The 17,106-nt window shown below is 38.9% G+C and overlaps 1 protein-coding gene across 2 annotated transcripts in view; it reads left to right on the top strand.

Moving 5' to 3' along the window:
- Window positions 1–17,106, top strand: part of LOC131968891 (receptor-type tyrosine-protein phosphatase gamma-like) — a 519,997-nt gene that overhangs the window by 467,855 nt on the left and 35,036 nt on the right. The window contains exons 13-15 of one of the 2 annotated variants that reach the window (XM_059329944.1): window positions 2,817–2,970; window positions 10,096–10,185; window positions 13,675–13,766. In XM_059329944.1, coding sequence (XP_059185927.1) covers window positions 2,817–2,970; window positions 10,096–10,185; window positions 13,675–13,766 — 336 coding nt within the window. The remainder of the gene's footprint in view (window positions 1–2,816; window positions 2,971–10,095; window positions 10,186–13,674; window positions 13,767–17,106) is intronic. The other variant, XM_059329943.1, reaches the window with a different exon arrangement.

Below are 17,106 nucleotides of genomic sequence, written 5' to 3' on the forward strand. Positions count from 1 at the left end.
AGGGTGTCTGGTAACAACTTAACTAGAGATGTCTGATTTTGCAATCCAGGTGTTTTATTTAGATAGCAGAGGAGTTTACAGTTGTCTGTGCTGTTGTAAGTGGTTCTGAAATATAAAAATAACAAAAAATGTACATTACTAGACGTCTGTACAATTTCACAATTAAATATGCCAAAATATCTCTATGTATATTTAGATGACTTATATGATACATACAGGCCATTACCTATGAATGTTATCCATGCGGCAACCTCTGGATCTGAGCAGTGAGGCAAATCAGGAAGTGCCTTAAGCTGCATTCTCCAGAAAATCCCAGCAGGGGGGCGCTGACGACGGAAGCATTTCAGTCCTATCTACCTCAATACAAAACGAAAAAACTTCTCACTTGATTTATTACCTCAGAAATGTTTTTTAAGGACAACACTATGGTCTCAATCGCTCGTAAAAAAAATTCTTCAAAACAATCTGATGTTAATAATGTAAATAATGGCCCCATTTAGAAGAAAATAGAAGATAAAGAATTGTATGATTTGGGGCGTGGCTACCTTTGATTGACAGGTCGCTAACAAGGCGAGCCGTCATCAGGAGAGAGGAAAAGCAATGCATATCCACCATAGACATAATAAAGACTATTATATTCATTATGTCTATGGTATCCAGCCGTGAGCTTGTTTGTTGTTGTCCGTGTTTCCGTCCGGTTTGGACGGAAACATAACTCATAACTCATAACTTTGAGCCTTTCACTGTATTTTCACTTAATGACAGTTTATTTGAACGTTTTGTTCATTCAAAATGTCTTGTTCAGTGTTTGGTTGAACTAACAGACACTCCAAGGAGTCGCTGTTCATTTTCTGAGGTCAGTAACATACATTTTGTTTTTGCTTTTTGTTAGCCAAAATTAGCATCCAAGTTAATGCTCCAGCTAATGTTAACATGAATTAGCAGCAGCTTCTCTCAGTCAGGTTGAGGTGTAGAGAGGCTGTAGTCAGTGATCAGATCCCTCTCACTCCTCCACAGTCCAAATATGGTCTGCTCCCCGTATCAGAAACAAGTTGGCGACGGAAGATGGTGACGAGTGTAACGCTGAACTCGATGCTTCCAACTGGCCACAAACCAACGGGTGATGTCACGGTCACTACGTCCACTATTTGTATACAGTCTATGATGTTATCACTAGCATTACCACAAGGGCTGTATGTTGCAGCCACCAGCATACATAAACAATATAGAAGGGAGGTGCATTAATTTACCAATAGTAAATGCTGTTATAGTATTGGCAAACTGTAGAAAAAAACATAGTAATACAATGTACTTTAACATAAAACATAAACTATGAATTATCTACATCAATTACCATTAACATCTGCAGAGCAAAAACAGCAGCCTGCTCCTTCAACCTATCAAGGCTCAACTGGTGCCGCCTTGTCTCTACAGCCCTTAGGTGTGTACGTACAACAAACTATAATGACTAAAATAAGAACATATGGCTGCTTACTATACACTATCCTCATATCCACCAGGAATGGACCAAAAAGCACAGCAACAGCAATATTATAAACATGATGAGGTAACAAATCTCTCTCACACAATTTAACACAGCCCAGAACTTTCCCCCCACAGTAGCATACAACTCACGAAGACCAATTAACTCACATTCACTGGGTTTAATGGATAACAAGTTATTAAGACATTCAACAGCTACGGAATAATTGTTGGTCACGTTTTAAATTACACACAACTTCACAGAGACCAAGAATGGTGAAATAGAAAAAGTCAGTTCGGAGTTGTTGCAGTCTGTCCTCTGCAGCTGCACAGGTGATGTGCATGTGATGAGTGAGTGGGCTTGATGGCTGATGCTCAGCACTGATTGGTCGAGAGACACCAGGGAGAGAGAGAGAGAGCTATACCTGTACAATAACTGAATCAACAAGTATGCACCTTCTCTTTTTTCTTTCAAGACATGATTGCTTTAAACATAAAAAACATAACCTGAAGTCTTCAGTATTACTGTGTTTTGAATCTGCCCAACTGTAGCAGTGGACTAAACCTTGTGCACTACTTATTCAGCAGACATTAATAGTTTATCTCCAGCATAAGGGCAACCCCTGTGTTGCAACCTTGGGTTACATTTTCCCTCTCACTACTACACCCCTAGGAACCACCACCAAAGCTTTTGTGTCGACTGAAAATAACATGATTAGTTTAGGGCAACAAAAAACAACTCAAAATCAGGCTGAAAAACTGAGTGAAACAGCATCAGTTTGTAGTCTGAATTTTGCAGGTTGAGGGTTACATTTTCCAGAAACCTTGTGAGCCAGTCTCCACAGCATACTGCTCAAGATTTGTGAGACCACACGAACCACATCACACATTGTTGGAGATTAATTCTTGGTTTGTGCTAAAATTCCCAAAGGAAACATCTGGGGACTTTTCCAAATATTTAAAATGCAAAATATCAGTTAATTAACCGATGTGGAGGTCAACTTTCTCAGTTGCTTCTAACACTTCATCAGGCAGTGTCAAAACAAATAAAAGAAATTGGATCAACCTCTCCAACTTTGATTTATTTTATTTTCAATATAATTGATTCTACAACAAGAGATAAGTGGTAAGGCTTTTATATATTTGTCTTGTTTTATGAAGGCAAATATATGAAAGCCTAAACTATTGATCATGTATCGGGAATTGGGATTCCTCCTCAATTTTACCTTTCTCTAATAAGTTTCCTCTAATCCATCTCTTCCACCTTCTTCTCAATCATATCCTCATTCTGCCTGTGGACATTTCTCTTAAGTTTCTCCATCTTTTTCTTCCAGACTATCCCAGTGCCATGACCAACCGGACCCACCAGACAAGGCCTGGGTCAGGGGCGGGGCTGGACCGTGTGGAGTGGTTGGTACCTTTGGTGGTGGTTTCAGCTCTGACTTTCCTCTGTCTCCTTCTCCTGCTGGCTGTGCTTGTCTACTGGAGGTAAGTACAAAACACCATCACTTATTAACTATTTTTGAGCTGGTAGTCTAGAGGTTGGAAAGTGGATGGATGACTGAAAGATTGCATATCTCATACTGCATTTGTTTATGGTTGAAAATGGGACAATGCATAATTACCAACCTTGGTACATTAGTGATGCTAAGGAGTTGCTTGAGTCAAGATCTGTGACACTGGCAACTCCACTGAGTTGTAACGACTGTGTAACAAGTTGACAATTCAGTCTGATATCGGGCAAACTGAGGAGGGAGAAACATGGACACTAGCAGTAGAGTGAGTGAGTGTTTGGCAGCTCACAAGCCAATGTTGTGTTGAATAACTTTAATCAGCTGAAGAGGTAAAAGCTTGATGTTCGGATTGGGTTACATTGTGTTCCAGCTCTATCATGGCCTCCACAGACGATCCACTGCCATCTAGCTGGTGCATGTTTGTACACTAGTTTTGTAATGGAAACATCCCAGGTGCTATTTCCCCCATTCCCTTATCTTTACACATCTAGTTTTTGCCAAAGCATCTTGCTTCTCTGGACTGAGCTACTGCGACCGCCAGTGACATTTATACAGAGGGGTTGAGCTTGGGAACTGGAGGGTGGGTGATCCAAATGAACCAGATACAGGAATGTGGACTGGTAGCTGAAGAGGTGCCAGTTCACATCCTGTGAAAATCCTAGGTGCCCTTAAGCAAGGCACTGAACACCTACAGTTGAACCCAGAAGTTTACATACACTATATAAAAAGACACATATGCTTTTTTTCTCACTGTCTGACATGAAATCAGACAATCACTTTTCCTGTTTTAGGTCCGTTAGGATTACCAAAATTATTTCTATTTACTAAATGCCAGAATAATGAGAGAAGGATTTTTTTAGACAATTTTGTATTACTTTCTTCAAAGTCAGAAGTTTACATACACTGACATTATTATGCCTTGAAACAATTTGGGAAAGCCCAGATGATGCTGTCATGTCTTTGGAAGCTTCTGATTGGTTTATTGACAACATTTGAGTTAATTCGAGACACACCTGTGGATGTATTTTATGGCACACCTGAAACACACTGCTTCTTTATGTGACATCATGGGAAAGTCAAAAGAAATTAACCAAAATATCAGGAAGAGAATTGTGGACTTGCACAAGTCTGGTTCATCCTTGGGTGCAATTTCCAGATGCCTGAAGGTTCCACATTCATCTGTTCAAATAATTATACTCAAGTATAAACACCATGGGAATGTCCAGCCATCATAGCGCTCAGGAAGGAGACGGGCTCTGTGTCCCAGAGATGAACATGCTTTGGTCCAAAATGTGCATATCAACCCAAGAACAAAAGCAAAAGACCTTGTGAAGATGCTGGCTGAAGCTGGTAAGAGTGTGTCATTATCCAGAGTGAAACGAGTACTGTACCAACATGGGCTGAAAGGCCACTCTGCCAGGAAGAAGCCATTACTCCAAAAGAAACATAACAACGACATATTACAGTTTGCAAATGCACACAGGGACAAAAGACCTTAATTTTTGGTCTGACAAAACTGTAATCTGTCTTTTTTATGTTTCTTTTGGAGTAATGGCTTCTTCCTGGCAGAGTGGCCTTTCAGCTCATGTTGGTACAGTACTCGTTTCACTGTGGATAATGACACACTCTTACCAGCTTCAGCCAGCATCTTCACAAGGTCTTTTGCTTTTGTTCTTGGGTTGATATGCACATTTTGGACCAAAGCACATTCATCTCTGGGACACAGAACCCGTCTCCTTCCTGAGCGGTATGATGGCTGGACATTCCCATGGTGTTTATACTTGGGTATAATTATTTGAACAGATGAATGTGGAACCTTCAGGCATCTGGAAATTGCACCCAAGGATGAACCAGACTTGTGCAAGTCCACAATTCTCTTCCTGATATCTTGGTTGATTTCTTTTGACTTTCCCATGATGTCACACAAAGAAGCAGTGTGTTTCAGGTGTGCCTTAAAATACATCCACAGGTGTGTCTCGAATTAACTCAAATGTTGTCAATAAACCAATCAGAAGCTTCCAAAGACATGACAGCATCATCCGGGCTTTCCCAAATGGTTTCAAGGCATAATAATGTTACTGTATGTAAACTTCTGACTTTGAAGAAAGTAATACAAAATTGTCTAATAAAATCCATCTCTCATTATTCTGGCATTTAGCAAATAGAAATAATTTTGGTAATCCTAACGGACCTAAAACAGGAAAAGTGATTGTCTGATTTCATGTCAGACATTGAGAAAAAAAGCATATGTGTCTTTTTATATAGTGTATGTAAACTTCTGGTTTCAACTGTATCTGCTTGGGGCGCTGTGTTGTGGCTGACATTAGTGATGTGCCAATGAAGCCTCATGAAGCATTTTCCTTATTTTCTGAGACCACTAGATGGTGCTCTTGGTTTAAAGAGAAAGGCTCAAGCAATAGTAATGAATTGTGCTTTCAGTCCTTTGTTGAATATAGAGCGCCAAAGGTTTCATGAGGCTTCATTAGCACATCATTAGCTGACATCTCACCACATTGATCCATATTAATCAAGATGATTAACAACAGAATTAAAAAATGAACTTACCATCTTTGAAGTACATTAATGTACAACATAATGAGTATAAAATCTGGTGACTGCTAATATAAAAGGATAAAAGTGCTAACAGTAAAAGCATTTTCCAGCTTTTCCTGGGGGACCCCAAGGCCAGACAAGACATGTCTCCAGGGTGGATGTGGGGGCCTCCTACTTTCGAGATGCATCCAAACCTGACAGACAGGCGTAAATATCTATGATATCTATTTATCCATTAGTATGCAGTACCAGTCAAACATTTGGACACACCTTCTCATTCAATGATTTTTGCCAATTCTTTGAAGAAACACAGAGCTAGTGTTATGAATCAAGAATCCTTTCTTTCCATGGTCCCATGGAGACAGCAACGCAGCACAAACATAACAATGATTGTTCTACAATGTTAACAATGAGTAATGTTCAGGTATGAGGATGTGTTGAATTGCTGCCACTGGTAAGAGATGTCATTCTGGAAACGGTCCTGGGGTTTGTATTTGACTTTGGAGAAACAAATGACATGTTCTTGATGATGTGGTTTGTACTTTTTTCCCCCCATAGGGCATAATTATGAAGGTTTTAGCCAGATGTTTCTTCAGTGCTGGCAAAGCTCAACTAAAACAAAGCTACCGACTAAGCAGTAGACTGCGTTGGACACCATTTTCTTTTGAAATTGTCTTAGCAACTGGCTTTGTATTGTATTGGATGACATTTAGTAAGTATCTGTGTGAATAAGAGTTCTATGAGTGCTGCTGAGGGGACTAGCTGAAAGAGCAGCATGATCCCCTTCAACTGGAAGAAACAAGTTGTTATATGTCCACCACTGCTGGAGTCATTGCAAGTATTTAGTATGATGAGTATTGATGGTGTTAGGGGGGTTGCTAAATGTTTTGTTGTGCTATAAAAAATACAAAGAAGGTTACCTGAAACTAGTAAAGGGACAATGAAGCATCATGAACCATTTGCTTAATTTTTTGACTCCATTAGATGGCGGTCTCGGCTTAAAAAAAAGGATTTAGCAATGATAATTGAGTGTGTTTTCAGCCCTTTGTTGAACAAAGAGCGCCATCTAGTGGGCTCCGTAAATAAAGCAAATGGTTCATGAAGCTTTGTTGTCCCTTCACTACCTGAAACCTTCAGGGGGGTCTATTATGAGTTGAAAAAAACACATTTTCAAGATAATATTTAGCACAATTTATAAGCTTTTTAGGTTTTCAAACCAAGTCAGATAAGATTTTTATGATTGATACATATTTTTTGTTTTGAAAGTAGGGATGGGTACCTTTCACACTTGAACCGATACGGTACCAGTACTCAAAGGTACTAATTTTCGGTACTTTCGCGTTTGTTTATGTGGTAATAAATGTTGGTTTGTTTAATAATAAAATCTAATTTTTTCAATTCAACATATTAATTTCTCAAAATATAAACTTTAAAAAATATATCAAAACAATATAAAATCCAGGATGAGCAGTGCTTTATTGTTGAGTGAACGTGCATTTTGTAACATGAAGGTTGCAGTGTTATCAAAGAATGCAGAGGAGCGCTCTCAGGTGGCAAGTGCACGGAGGAGAAAAAAAAAAAGGTTGCAAGTGCACGTGTGATTTGTTGTGATGACGTCGTAGCTGTGAGGCGGAGCACCGGTCAGACAGTATTGTGGGCATAGCATGGTTGGAATAAACAAAGTTGAGTCGGGCTGCTCTGTGCACATATCGAGGATGACGCAGGAGTCCGAGGGATTTAATTTCAGCGAGGCAGTTTGGAGTAAAGTGGCAGGTAATATTCCTGAGTTGAAGAGCGGAGTATTAGCGGAGGACCAGAGATGCAGCAGCTAGCTGCTAGCTGTTAATGACTGGTCTACAGAAGAATGGAGAGAGCAAACGGAGTACGGAAAGGTCCAATCTGGAGGCAGATGAAGGCCAAGCCCAGGTAGAGACATTGGAGAGATAGCAGCTGGCGGCTAGCTGGCCTCGAGCCGGCTGTTCGTCTCTGCGTCGGGTTGGAAGAGGGCAGCAGCTAGTGGCTAGTGGCCGCGGTGAGCAAACAGGACCAGACGAGGAGGTAAATTTAAAAAAAATAATAGTGCGATCGTCAGCACGCTTGTTAATCAAAGACGTTAAATGAAAACAGGTTGAAATCAATGATCAGTTTAAAGTTAACGCCGTTTAGGTACCGAAACATGGTACCGTTTGATTTTACATGAATCGGTACTCGGTAGTACCGACGGAATTCGGTCAGTACCTATAAAAGTACCGAATTTGGTACCCATCCCTATTTGAAAGAAGTGAGGAGTTAAATTTTCATGCAGTTACATTTATCCCCTCTCTGTTGATCTGTGTTTCACATTAGTTAAGTACAAGTACAGTTAGTAGACTGCAATGTTTTCCTTTTTGTAATGAAAAATTGACACAACGGAATTCATCTAAACACAGGTTTACTGTTTTTGTTCGTTAGATTATTAATTTGTACCACTTTTTAGTGGAACAGTGCAACAACAGCTACAACCTTGATATTTCCCTGTAAATTACATGATAAGGGTTATCTTCTGTTGTCTTTAGTCATTTTCTATCCACTTCCTTGAGCATTAAAAAAAACTAAAGAAATCCTAAATGCCAAAAAAGTTTTTCTTTCTATTTTTTTTAATAAATTATACCAGATTATAACAGATTTTTCAAGTATACAATATGATGACATTTTTATCTCAACGTTTGCTTAAGCAAATTGATTCTATGATGGAACGGAAATATTGCAGCTTGGAAATCCTCTGTATTGAGAATTTACAAATTACTTATTAATGGAAACACATATAAAAGCCATTTTATTTTGATGACTTTGGTTAATTAATCGAACTTGTGTAGCCTATGAAAATGTACCATAATGTGTTGGCTTAAGTTCTGTATACATCACCCTTACCAGCTCATGAAGGAAGCTCATGGTGAGCTGACCTTGGTCCAGCTGTCAGACTGCATCAGACTGGCTTAGGTCCAAGTAGTAGACTAAATGTCTGAAGGAACCTACCACACCAAACTATTGCGCCAGAAGCAACAAAGGCCATATCTAGTATTCATTGATAACCAAAATGTCCAAACCAGCATCTGTAGGTAAGTTCTGCTCATTTGATCGCTGTGCTTAATAATTTGATGGAGAAAAGTATCAATCTGAGGTTTATTTATGCAAAAGGAGAACCCCCACAAATCATACAAGGCCTCACCATCAAAAGGCTACACTGTATATATAGGCAATACATGAATGATCTAAGAAAGGGAGAGACAATTCCTAGAGTCTAGACTAGAGTCACATGAACGATTTATATATATATATATATATATATATATATATATATGTGTGTGTGTGTATATAGCCAGGGGTATACACAATCCCGATTCCTAAAAAGTAGGGCCACTACAAATGTAATAAAAACTGAATGCAGTACAGAGACATACTGAATACTCAAACTGAGAAACATTTGTTTGTTAAAAAACATTTATGGCATGTGAGGAAAGACATAACATAGTAGTGACACAATAATCACATGGCGTGGGTCCTGACAGATGGTTAACAGGATTAACAGGGTTTTATTTTTGTCTTTTGTCTTTTGAATCTTCAGAATGTTTCATAGGACATGATCTCTGAGAGTTCTTATTTAGAACACTGGTTAAGGTTACAGTACAAGTGTTGAGAAATTGTGTATAACCCTTTTCACAAGCACAGACACACACACACACACACACACACACATATCCTTGGCACCAGATACTGGGGGTGTGTTGGAGTATTTAATCCTATTGTGGAGCAAAGCTCAGGTCACAACCCAGTGTTCCACACAGGCTCCGCCCCTGCTGCACTCAAACTGCTGCTCTGCTGCATTCATGTCATATGGGAAAAAGGTAATTCTGAGCTTCTTAACAAGAAAATGATTACTTTACTTGATGATGTAATATTTCCTTTAAATGCTGTTGGGAAGCAAATTGGACATAATTTCATAAACAGTATCTGGGAAGTCATTTCTACAGATAGGAAGGACAGTGTGATGATGGAATTACAATTTGATAGTAATCACATTTTCACACTGTTACACTGCCAACAAGAATGCATGAATATATATATATATATATATATATATATATATATATATACATATATATAAACTATATATATATATATACATATATATAAACTATATATATATATATATAAACTCTTCCTTTTGAGGACAGTAAGTAATAGGTAGCAAAAAGTACAAAAGTTTGGCTTTCAATGAGTTATTTCAGTTGTTTTTCTGTCTTATGTATTAACTGTGACCTCTTTGTTTGTAAATCATTTCTTCGAACCACAGCATTACTCTGTCAACTTTGTCCCATGTGACTTGAATGCATGACACCAGCTGTCTCACACCAGGAAGTGGGACTGATCTGCGGGGGTGTGTGTGTGTGTGTGTGTGTGTGTCACCGAGAGGGAACAACCCCCTTCATGCCTTGTTAGGAAAGCCGTCCTCCCTCCCTCTGTCTTACCCCCTTCTGTCCCTCCGTCTCTTTGCACTCGCTCTTAGTTCATGTCACCTACAGCATGCGGCAGCCTCTATCCTCTGCTTGTTCACCAGGATGAACAGTTTCTGCTCTCTGCTCTGTATCAAATACAGGTAGGGAGGGTCTGGACACACACACACACACACACATACACACAGCACACACACACACACACACACACACACACACAGAGTGTTGAGTAACTGTTGTTGTCACTGGAGGTTGTAGTAGGTGAAGACAGCGCAAAGGAGAGTTGGTAGCACACAGAGTCAGTAAGCGTTTAGCTGTTGAGCCTAAAACAAGGCAGGTGGCACTCTTTTATTTTAACACCTTGTAATAAGAATGGAGTGTAACCTTTTAGGGACTTTAGAGTCTTACTTTCATTACCTGGTGTCAAGGAGGCACAGAATGGCAAAAGTAAAAGAGCATCAGTAATGTTTCTTTATTTCTAGTAATCCTTTTTGTTTCACTACTAATATACATTTTTTTCTTGTTTTCTCATCGGCAACTCTTTTGATTCTGTATTATTTGTTCTGTAGCGTTTGGTGGATGGGGGGACTCTACAGCCTTATTTGTAAATGTGGTTACCATCAAGTACACAATGATGAAACAGGTGGTTTGTTATTACCTTCTGAAATCACCCATACGGCAGTTTTCTCATCAGGCACACACAAGACCCCATAGGCTGTTCTCATCAATGGCTCATATAATTTCCTGCAGTGGAAATTGTAGGTATGCCACGAAATTTTGTCCAGTGAGGAAGCCGTGTAATTTTAAAAGCCATGTAGGTCAGCTGTCAGGTGGGAGGGAAGGGTGGCTGATGTGCTAGATCCCTTGTCTTCACCAGGAGACCAGTGGCCGTGTCCCATTGACGAACGTTATGTCCAGTTTTTTTAAGCCTATTCCTGCTCTTTTCCACTAACTTTTGGTTTTGTTGCCCACAAGAAGTGTTTTTTAAGCCTAACCCTTTCTTTTTCTTTAACATTGGATATTGGTTTTGGTTCCCAACCTTAAGGAAGACGTTTTGTTACTGAAAGCTCACAGTTTTAAACATTAACTTGTTTAAAACAGCGATGGTGATGTTTGAAACAGCTATTGTGACGTAAGGTACAAGAGCAGGAGTCAGGTGCAAACACAAATGTCACAGGTCACATTTCATAGGATATCACAAGAATTACTGCAAAAGTTTTAGAAGAAATCATACAAAGCCCTTCATAAGAATACTGTTGGTTTGACTCCTGATATCAATTCATATGAGCATGCTCTGATCCTCCACCTCTATGATTAAGGTTTTTTTTGTTAAGATTAGGCCAGTAAAACAGGATTGCAACAGCAATACAATTACATTATGCTACTTGAGCCCAGCCTGTTTTCAGCCTGTCAAAAATGTTAATATAGATCGCGTGGACAGGCTGCGAAAAACGGGCTACGTCTCCATATTTCACTGTCCGCCCACCACCATCTTACTGACGTAGTAGTGATTGACAGCCAAGCGAAGTTAATAATGGCAAATTCCTGCATTTTATTGGAGTTAGGGGTGGTGGATGGTTGAACAAGTAGCGAGCTTTTACCCGTGAGAGCGGGGTTCACGTCACGTGTGAAAACAAAATTAAACCATTTTTAACTTAATCACGTTTTTGAACCTAACTTACGTTTTTTGCGTAAATTGCGGAGGGCACGTGACCCTTGTAACTACTTCACTTCCGGCATTTACGTACTTTTATTTACTGTTTAAACTGTCTTTTATAATGTCTTACCAGAAGTAACTAAACCTACGTCAGTGGTTTTACAACATAAATCTACAGAAACTGCAGCCTTTTTTAAACGCAGACCGTACGTTTGTGCTATTTTTAGAATGTGCTTTTATGATATGTACCGTAATTTGTGGTACTGAGACATGACCTCTTGTGCTGTTTATGTTGGAAAACTTGTTGTCCAGCCTGTGTCCCTGACAGGCTACAGTCATTATTTACACAACCACAACAAGGTGTATGTTAGGAAAGCATAAAAATGTATTCTCATGAACAATTCATAGAATATCCCAAGAAAAGCCATACACAACATTTTGTATAATACAAAATATGACTGTTTTGTAAAATGGTTTTAAACATGACATGACATTATAAAATGGTTGTACTTTTCTAATGTTTGGGCACCAGAACTGCTTCGTTAAAATTAGTCAACAAAACTACTTGGTTACGGTTAGGAAAGGATCTGGTTTGGATCTTTCCCTGTGTAACTACAGTAGGCAGTTACATAGGGTACATGAAATATGTATCTATCTACGCAAGTTAATTAAAATAACAACGTTGACACAGTCCAGGCCTCACACCCACCCTAAAGGGACTCCTGGTCTTGATTTCTATTGACTCACTTCCTCCTTTCCTCCTGTCATAATTACTATGGCTACTTGAGGCCACTGCCTAACAACAAACGTCAATATGAGTAGCGGTAACCTGCGCCTCTTGGCTAACAATTTCGTGTGTCATTTACAAATTACAAAAGGTTACAAAATGATTAAATGAGATGATATTCTGGTCTGCCATTCCCATGGTTAAACTTTGAGAAAAGCCAGTGTGTGGTGTAAAGAAGCAGCTGATACAGTTCATGTAAAACCTTTTCTTCCCTAGCCAAGAGAAAAGCTTTTTTTCTGTTGTTTACGTTCAGATGCCAGATGTATTCATTTAATATCATGTATACATTAATATTTATCAAAATCAAAAATCAATCAAGTAATAATATATACGCAGACTTATATTGTATTTATGTACAATTTATGTACATAATTATGTATTTATGTATTTATATAAATACCAACATATATTAAATGTAGGCTTAATTGTATGCCTATGTGCTGTATTTAAACTACTTCTCTCTAAATGCTTGATGCAGCTCTCCATTCAAAGCAGTCTAGTGTTAAACATATGTGAAGTGTCTAAATCACCGTCACGGATTAAAAACACGACAGGAGGCCTTCTGATGTGTCTCCTGATGCTTCCCGGTACGACTGCATCCACAAATACTCGTATATGTGGCTTCAAACAAAGCTAGCGTGAGACATATTCTTTGTGTGTGTGTGTGTGTGTGTGTGTGTGTGTGTGTGTGTGTGTCAGCTACAGTAGATTAGATTAGAAATTAGACCAGTCCCTTTGCTATATAGAGTACCTGCAGTATGCTATGGTTATTCATAACTAAGATCTCAGCTCTGACAAGACTGTAATGTGTGCGTTTATTTTCACGTTCAATTGTGTGTGTTGTGTGTGTGAAGTTCTGCCATATATACTGAGGGGAGGAGGATTTACTGCCATGATAATATATTCTCTCTTTCTCTCCACACACACACACACACACACACACACACACACACACACACACACACACACACACACACAGAAGCCTGACAATAGTCATTTCAAAACCACAAGAGGTCAGGAGTAATGATAGAGAAAATACATTGTGAGATGAGAATTAGTTTTAAGCATTTGAATGTCATCGTTTTTATGGTGAGAAAAGAAAGACAAACCCAAACAAGAACTACAACACAGCCAGAACATGATTTACCTCTGGAAACTGTTAAAATGTTACCTCTCTCTTTGTGTTAGGCGCTGTTTTCAGACAGCCCACTTCTACGTGGAAGACAGCAACTCGCCAAGGGTGGTACCCAACGAGACGATCCCTGTCATCCCCATCCCAGGTAAGAACAAGTGACAGCACTTCTCACATGTATGACCCCATGCAGAGCTGCTGGCCTGATGTGCTGCTGTACCTTAACCTCATACTGTTCCAAGGAGCCATCTGAGAGCGCGGCATTGGAAACACTTTTTGGAAAGAGCAAGCACTTTCAAAAAATACCTGGCAGGTGATTGGATGGACCATCTATCATAGTCACACACCATCCATGCTGAAACTACTTGGCAGAAGAGCCAAAGCCTTCAGTGCTGTTCTCTGCTCTACTTTTAATGAGGAAATACTCTCCAGTTTGGATCTAACTGATGCTAAAGCAGCATCTGTGCTAACCTCTTTCGGAGCCGCTATTGTTGTTCTGAACATGGACCAACATTGAACCTCTCTGTGTTGTCATAAACATGCTGCTATTGGCAGCAGCATGTTTATGACAACACAGAGAGGCTGCCAATAGCTCCTTGCACACTGACTGCAGACACAATCCACAAAACCTGGATTTGCGTGATATGTGACCATGAGATTATCATGTGGTCTTATCATATTGTAAGAATCCTGCTGCGGTATAGCTTCCTTTGACTAAAATACTTTTCTTTGTTCACTGTGTGAGATAGATCAATATATGGGTTAGTATATTCAGTGTTGTCCACTTTAGCTATTACTATGATGCAGTTTAAAAAAACAATATATTTGACCATAACTACATTGCTATACAACCCCATTTTGGGACTATTAAACAAAGCACATAGATGCATACAGAATACAGGACAATACTGTAGTATATAAGTACTGTAGTAACTAGTGATGGGACAACGAAGCTTTGTGAACCATTTGCTTTATTTTTTTACCCCACTAGATGGTGATCTTTAGCAATGGTAATTGAGTGTGTTTTCAGCCCTTTGTTGAACAAGGAGCGCCATATTATTTGTTTCTTACCAAGATAAAAAAAAACCTTTAGATTTCGAAGTGTTAGATAATTTATCTTGTTTTAAGATTTAGTTTCTTATTTTAAGCGTTCAACATGCTTAATTCTGGATTTAATCATCTTAATTCAAGAAATCTTGTCAAGTGAATCTGTCCATGCAGCAAGATCATTTCCCTCAGATTTAGTGGTTCATGAAGCTTCATTGTCCCTTCACTAGTAGTAACACTGTAGTCACCTTTTTTGCAGGTGTACACCTCTATGAGCTGACTATAGGCTCAGCAAAAAAACTTGTCCTATTTTTCTTTTGTCAGTACAGTTTGATGATCCCTGACTAAGAAACCATCACCTTTAAAAGCCACATTGAGCACATGACCATGACTAATTCGAGTGAATAAAGTTAAACGAGAGAAGTTTGCATTCTGCATCTCTAAAACAGTACATCAATTCTTTATCCCGAAGGTCAAACAAATGAAGGATGGTTAAAGCTAAACGGGTGGAGTTTGTACGTATCAAACCTTTACAGAGCTTTAACACTGCTCCAGCTCTAGTCCTCAGCTCCACAATTTGGATCCAAACTCGTCAAATCAATTGAAAGTTTTAGGGGTTCCTTTACAGTGGGCCATGGCTGAGTCCAAAGGCCTCAATTCACACCAGGGCCAGTGTGCCCAGCATGGCAGAATCCATCACAGACAGAATGAGGGTCTACCACTCAGCCGATATCCTACATCCCTGCAGGAACACAGGCTCTCTGAGTGGATTCACCTTTCATTTCACAACAGTGTGGTATGATGTTTGTGTTTTTCTCCGATAACAACTAGATGTGTCCTGTAGCTCTGCAGATGTTTGGAGAGTAAAAGTCAGAAAACACTGTGTGGACATGAGAGTCCCTGCAGCAGACAGGGTGGTGTGTGACCATATGTTAGTGGTGTTAATTGCCTCAATAAGCTCAGACCTAGAGCCTTGCACATCCCATAATCCGCTTTAAGACCTTCTGCTGAATTTAAAACCTGAAGGCAGCAACCACTTACTACAGAACTTCCCAGTCAACAAATTACATAGACACACACACAAACAATCATTACAGATGTGAACATGAGATGATTAGATAACCAGTGATGCAATGGTATTGTGTTGATATTTAAAATCTATGGAAGTAAGGAAAAGTTTCTTAATTTTTTTTTTTTTAAATCAGGAGTCGTTAATAATTCAGGTCTAATAAGTTATACTATCAAAGTGTGTTTTTAGGAGCTGTTTTTCTGACATGAAAAGTTGACTATTTTACAGTAAAAATAGATATAAGGAAGAATAAAGGAAAGGAAAATTTAGAGATGAATTCATGATATACATTTATATCCTATTTAATTATAATTAGTTTAATTAAATAATTATATTCAGCAGCTCTATCAACTTTCATTTAGTTAGTCATACATTAATCAACAATTATTTATTACTTATTTATGTGTAGGCCTACATTTATTGATACATTTTAACTGGGTCTCCTTACTGTTCTCTTTACTAAGAAACAGCGCCCCCAAAAGTCTAAATAGATGACATCAGTATATTTTTATTTAGGACTGAGCTTACTAACATTATTGTGATGTAACTTTTTCCTGTGGAAGTGGTTTTACTGGCCGGTCTGGAACCAGGGACCTTTCCCCCGCTCATCTATTGGTTGGTGATTCTGTTACGTCACTGAGACTTGAGATAATATCAAACACGTTTGGTATTATCACAAACCCAAGACTAGAAAAAGACACAGATCAGATTACTACCTTAAACTTAACGATGGAGATGACGGGAGCGCCGTGACTCCAGTAAAACTCCTAGATTTACTAAAGACTTTCAGTTTTTAGTCTGGGACTGTGGAAATCTTTTGGTGTGAGCCCAGCATGAGTTAGTGTCAGTTCCGTTTGAAAACTGCAGGTTTGAAAAACAAAAAAAAATCGAGGGGTGTGGAGCTAAAAATAAGTAAGTTAATCTGCTCCTCATTTCTGTTTGAGTTCTTTAGGAGAACAGTCTGAACGTTCAGCTGTTAAACTTGCATTGTGGCTAATGTCTGCTCCAAGGTAAAATAATGCATGGCATAAGCCTATAAGTCTCATCAGAGAGCAATGCTAAATTGGTGGAGTGCTCTAAAAGCACAGTGCTAGTGATTAATGCATGCACTCATTTATTTATTTTTTTTGAAAGTTGGACTGAGAATTAACTATAATAGATTCCAACACTGCAAAAAAAGGGCTGTCTAAACACAAGATAAAACCACTAACTCTGAGGGAAATAATCTTGCTGCATGGACAGATAATTTCAATTGACAAGATTTCTTGAATTAAGATTGTAAAATCTAGAAATAAGCATGTTGTATGCTTTAAAAAAAAACAACTCTTAAAACAAGATAAATGAAAGCTGCAAGCAGCGATGAACTGGCCCG

Source organism: Centropristis striata, chromosome 3, assembly GCF_030273125.1.
Source record: "Centropristis striata isolate RG_2023a ecotype Rhode Island chromosome 3, C.striata_1.0, whole genome shotgun sequence".
In the NCBI taxonomy this organism is placed as follows: domain Eukaryota; kingdom Metazoa; phylum Chordata; class Actinopteri; order Perciformes; family Serranidae; genus Centropristis; species Centropristis striata.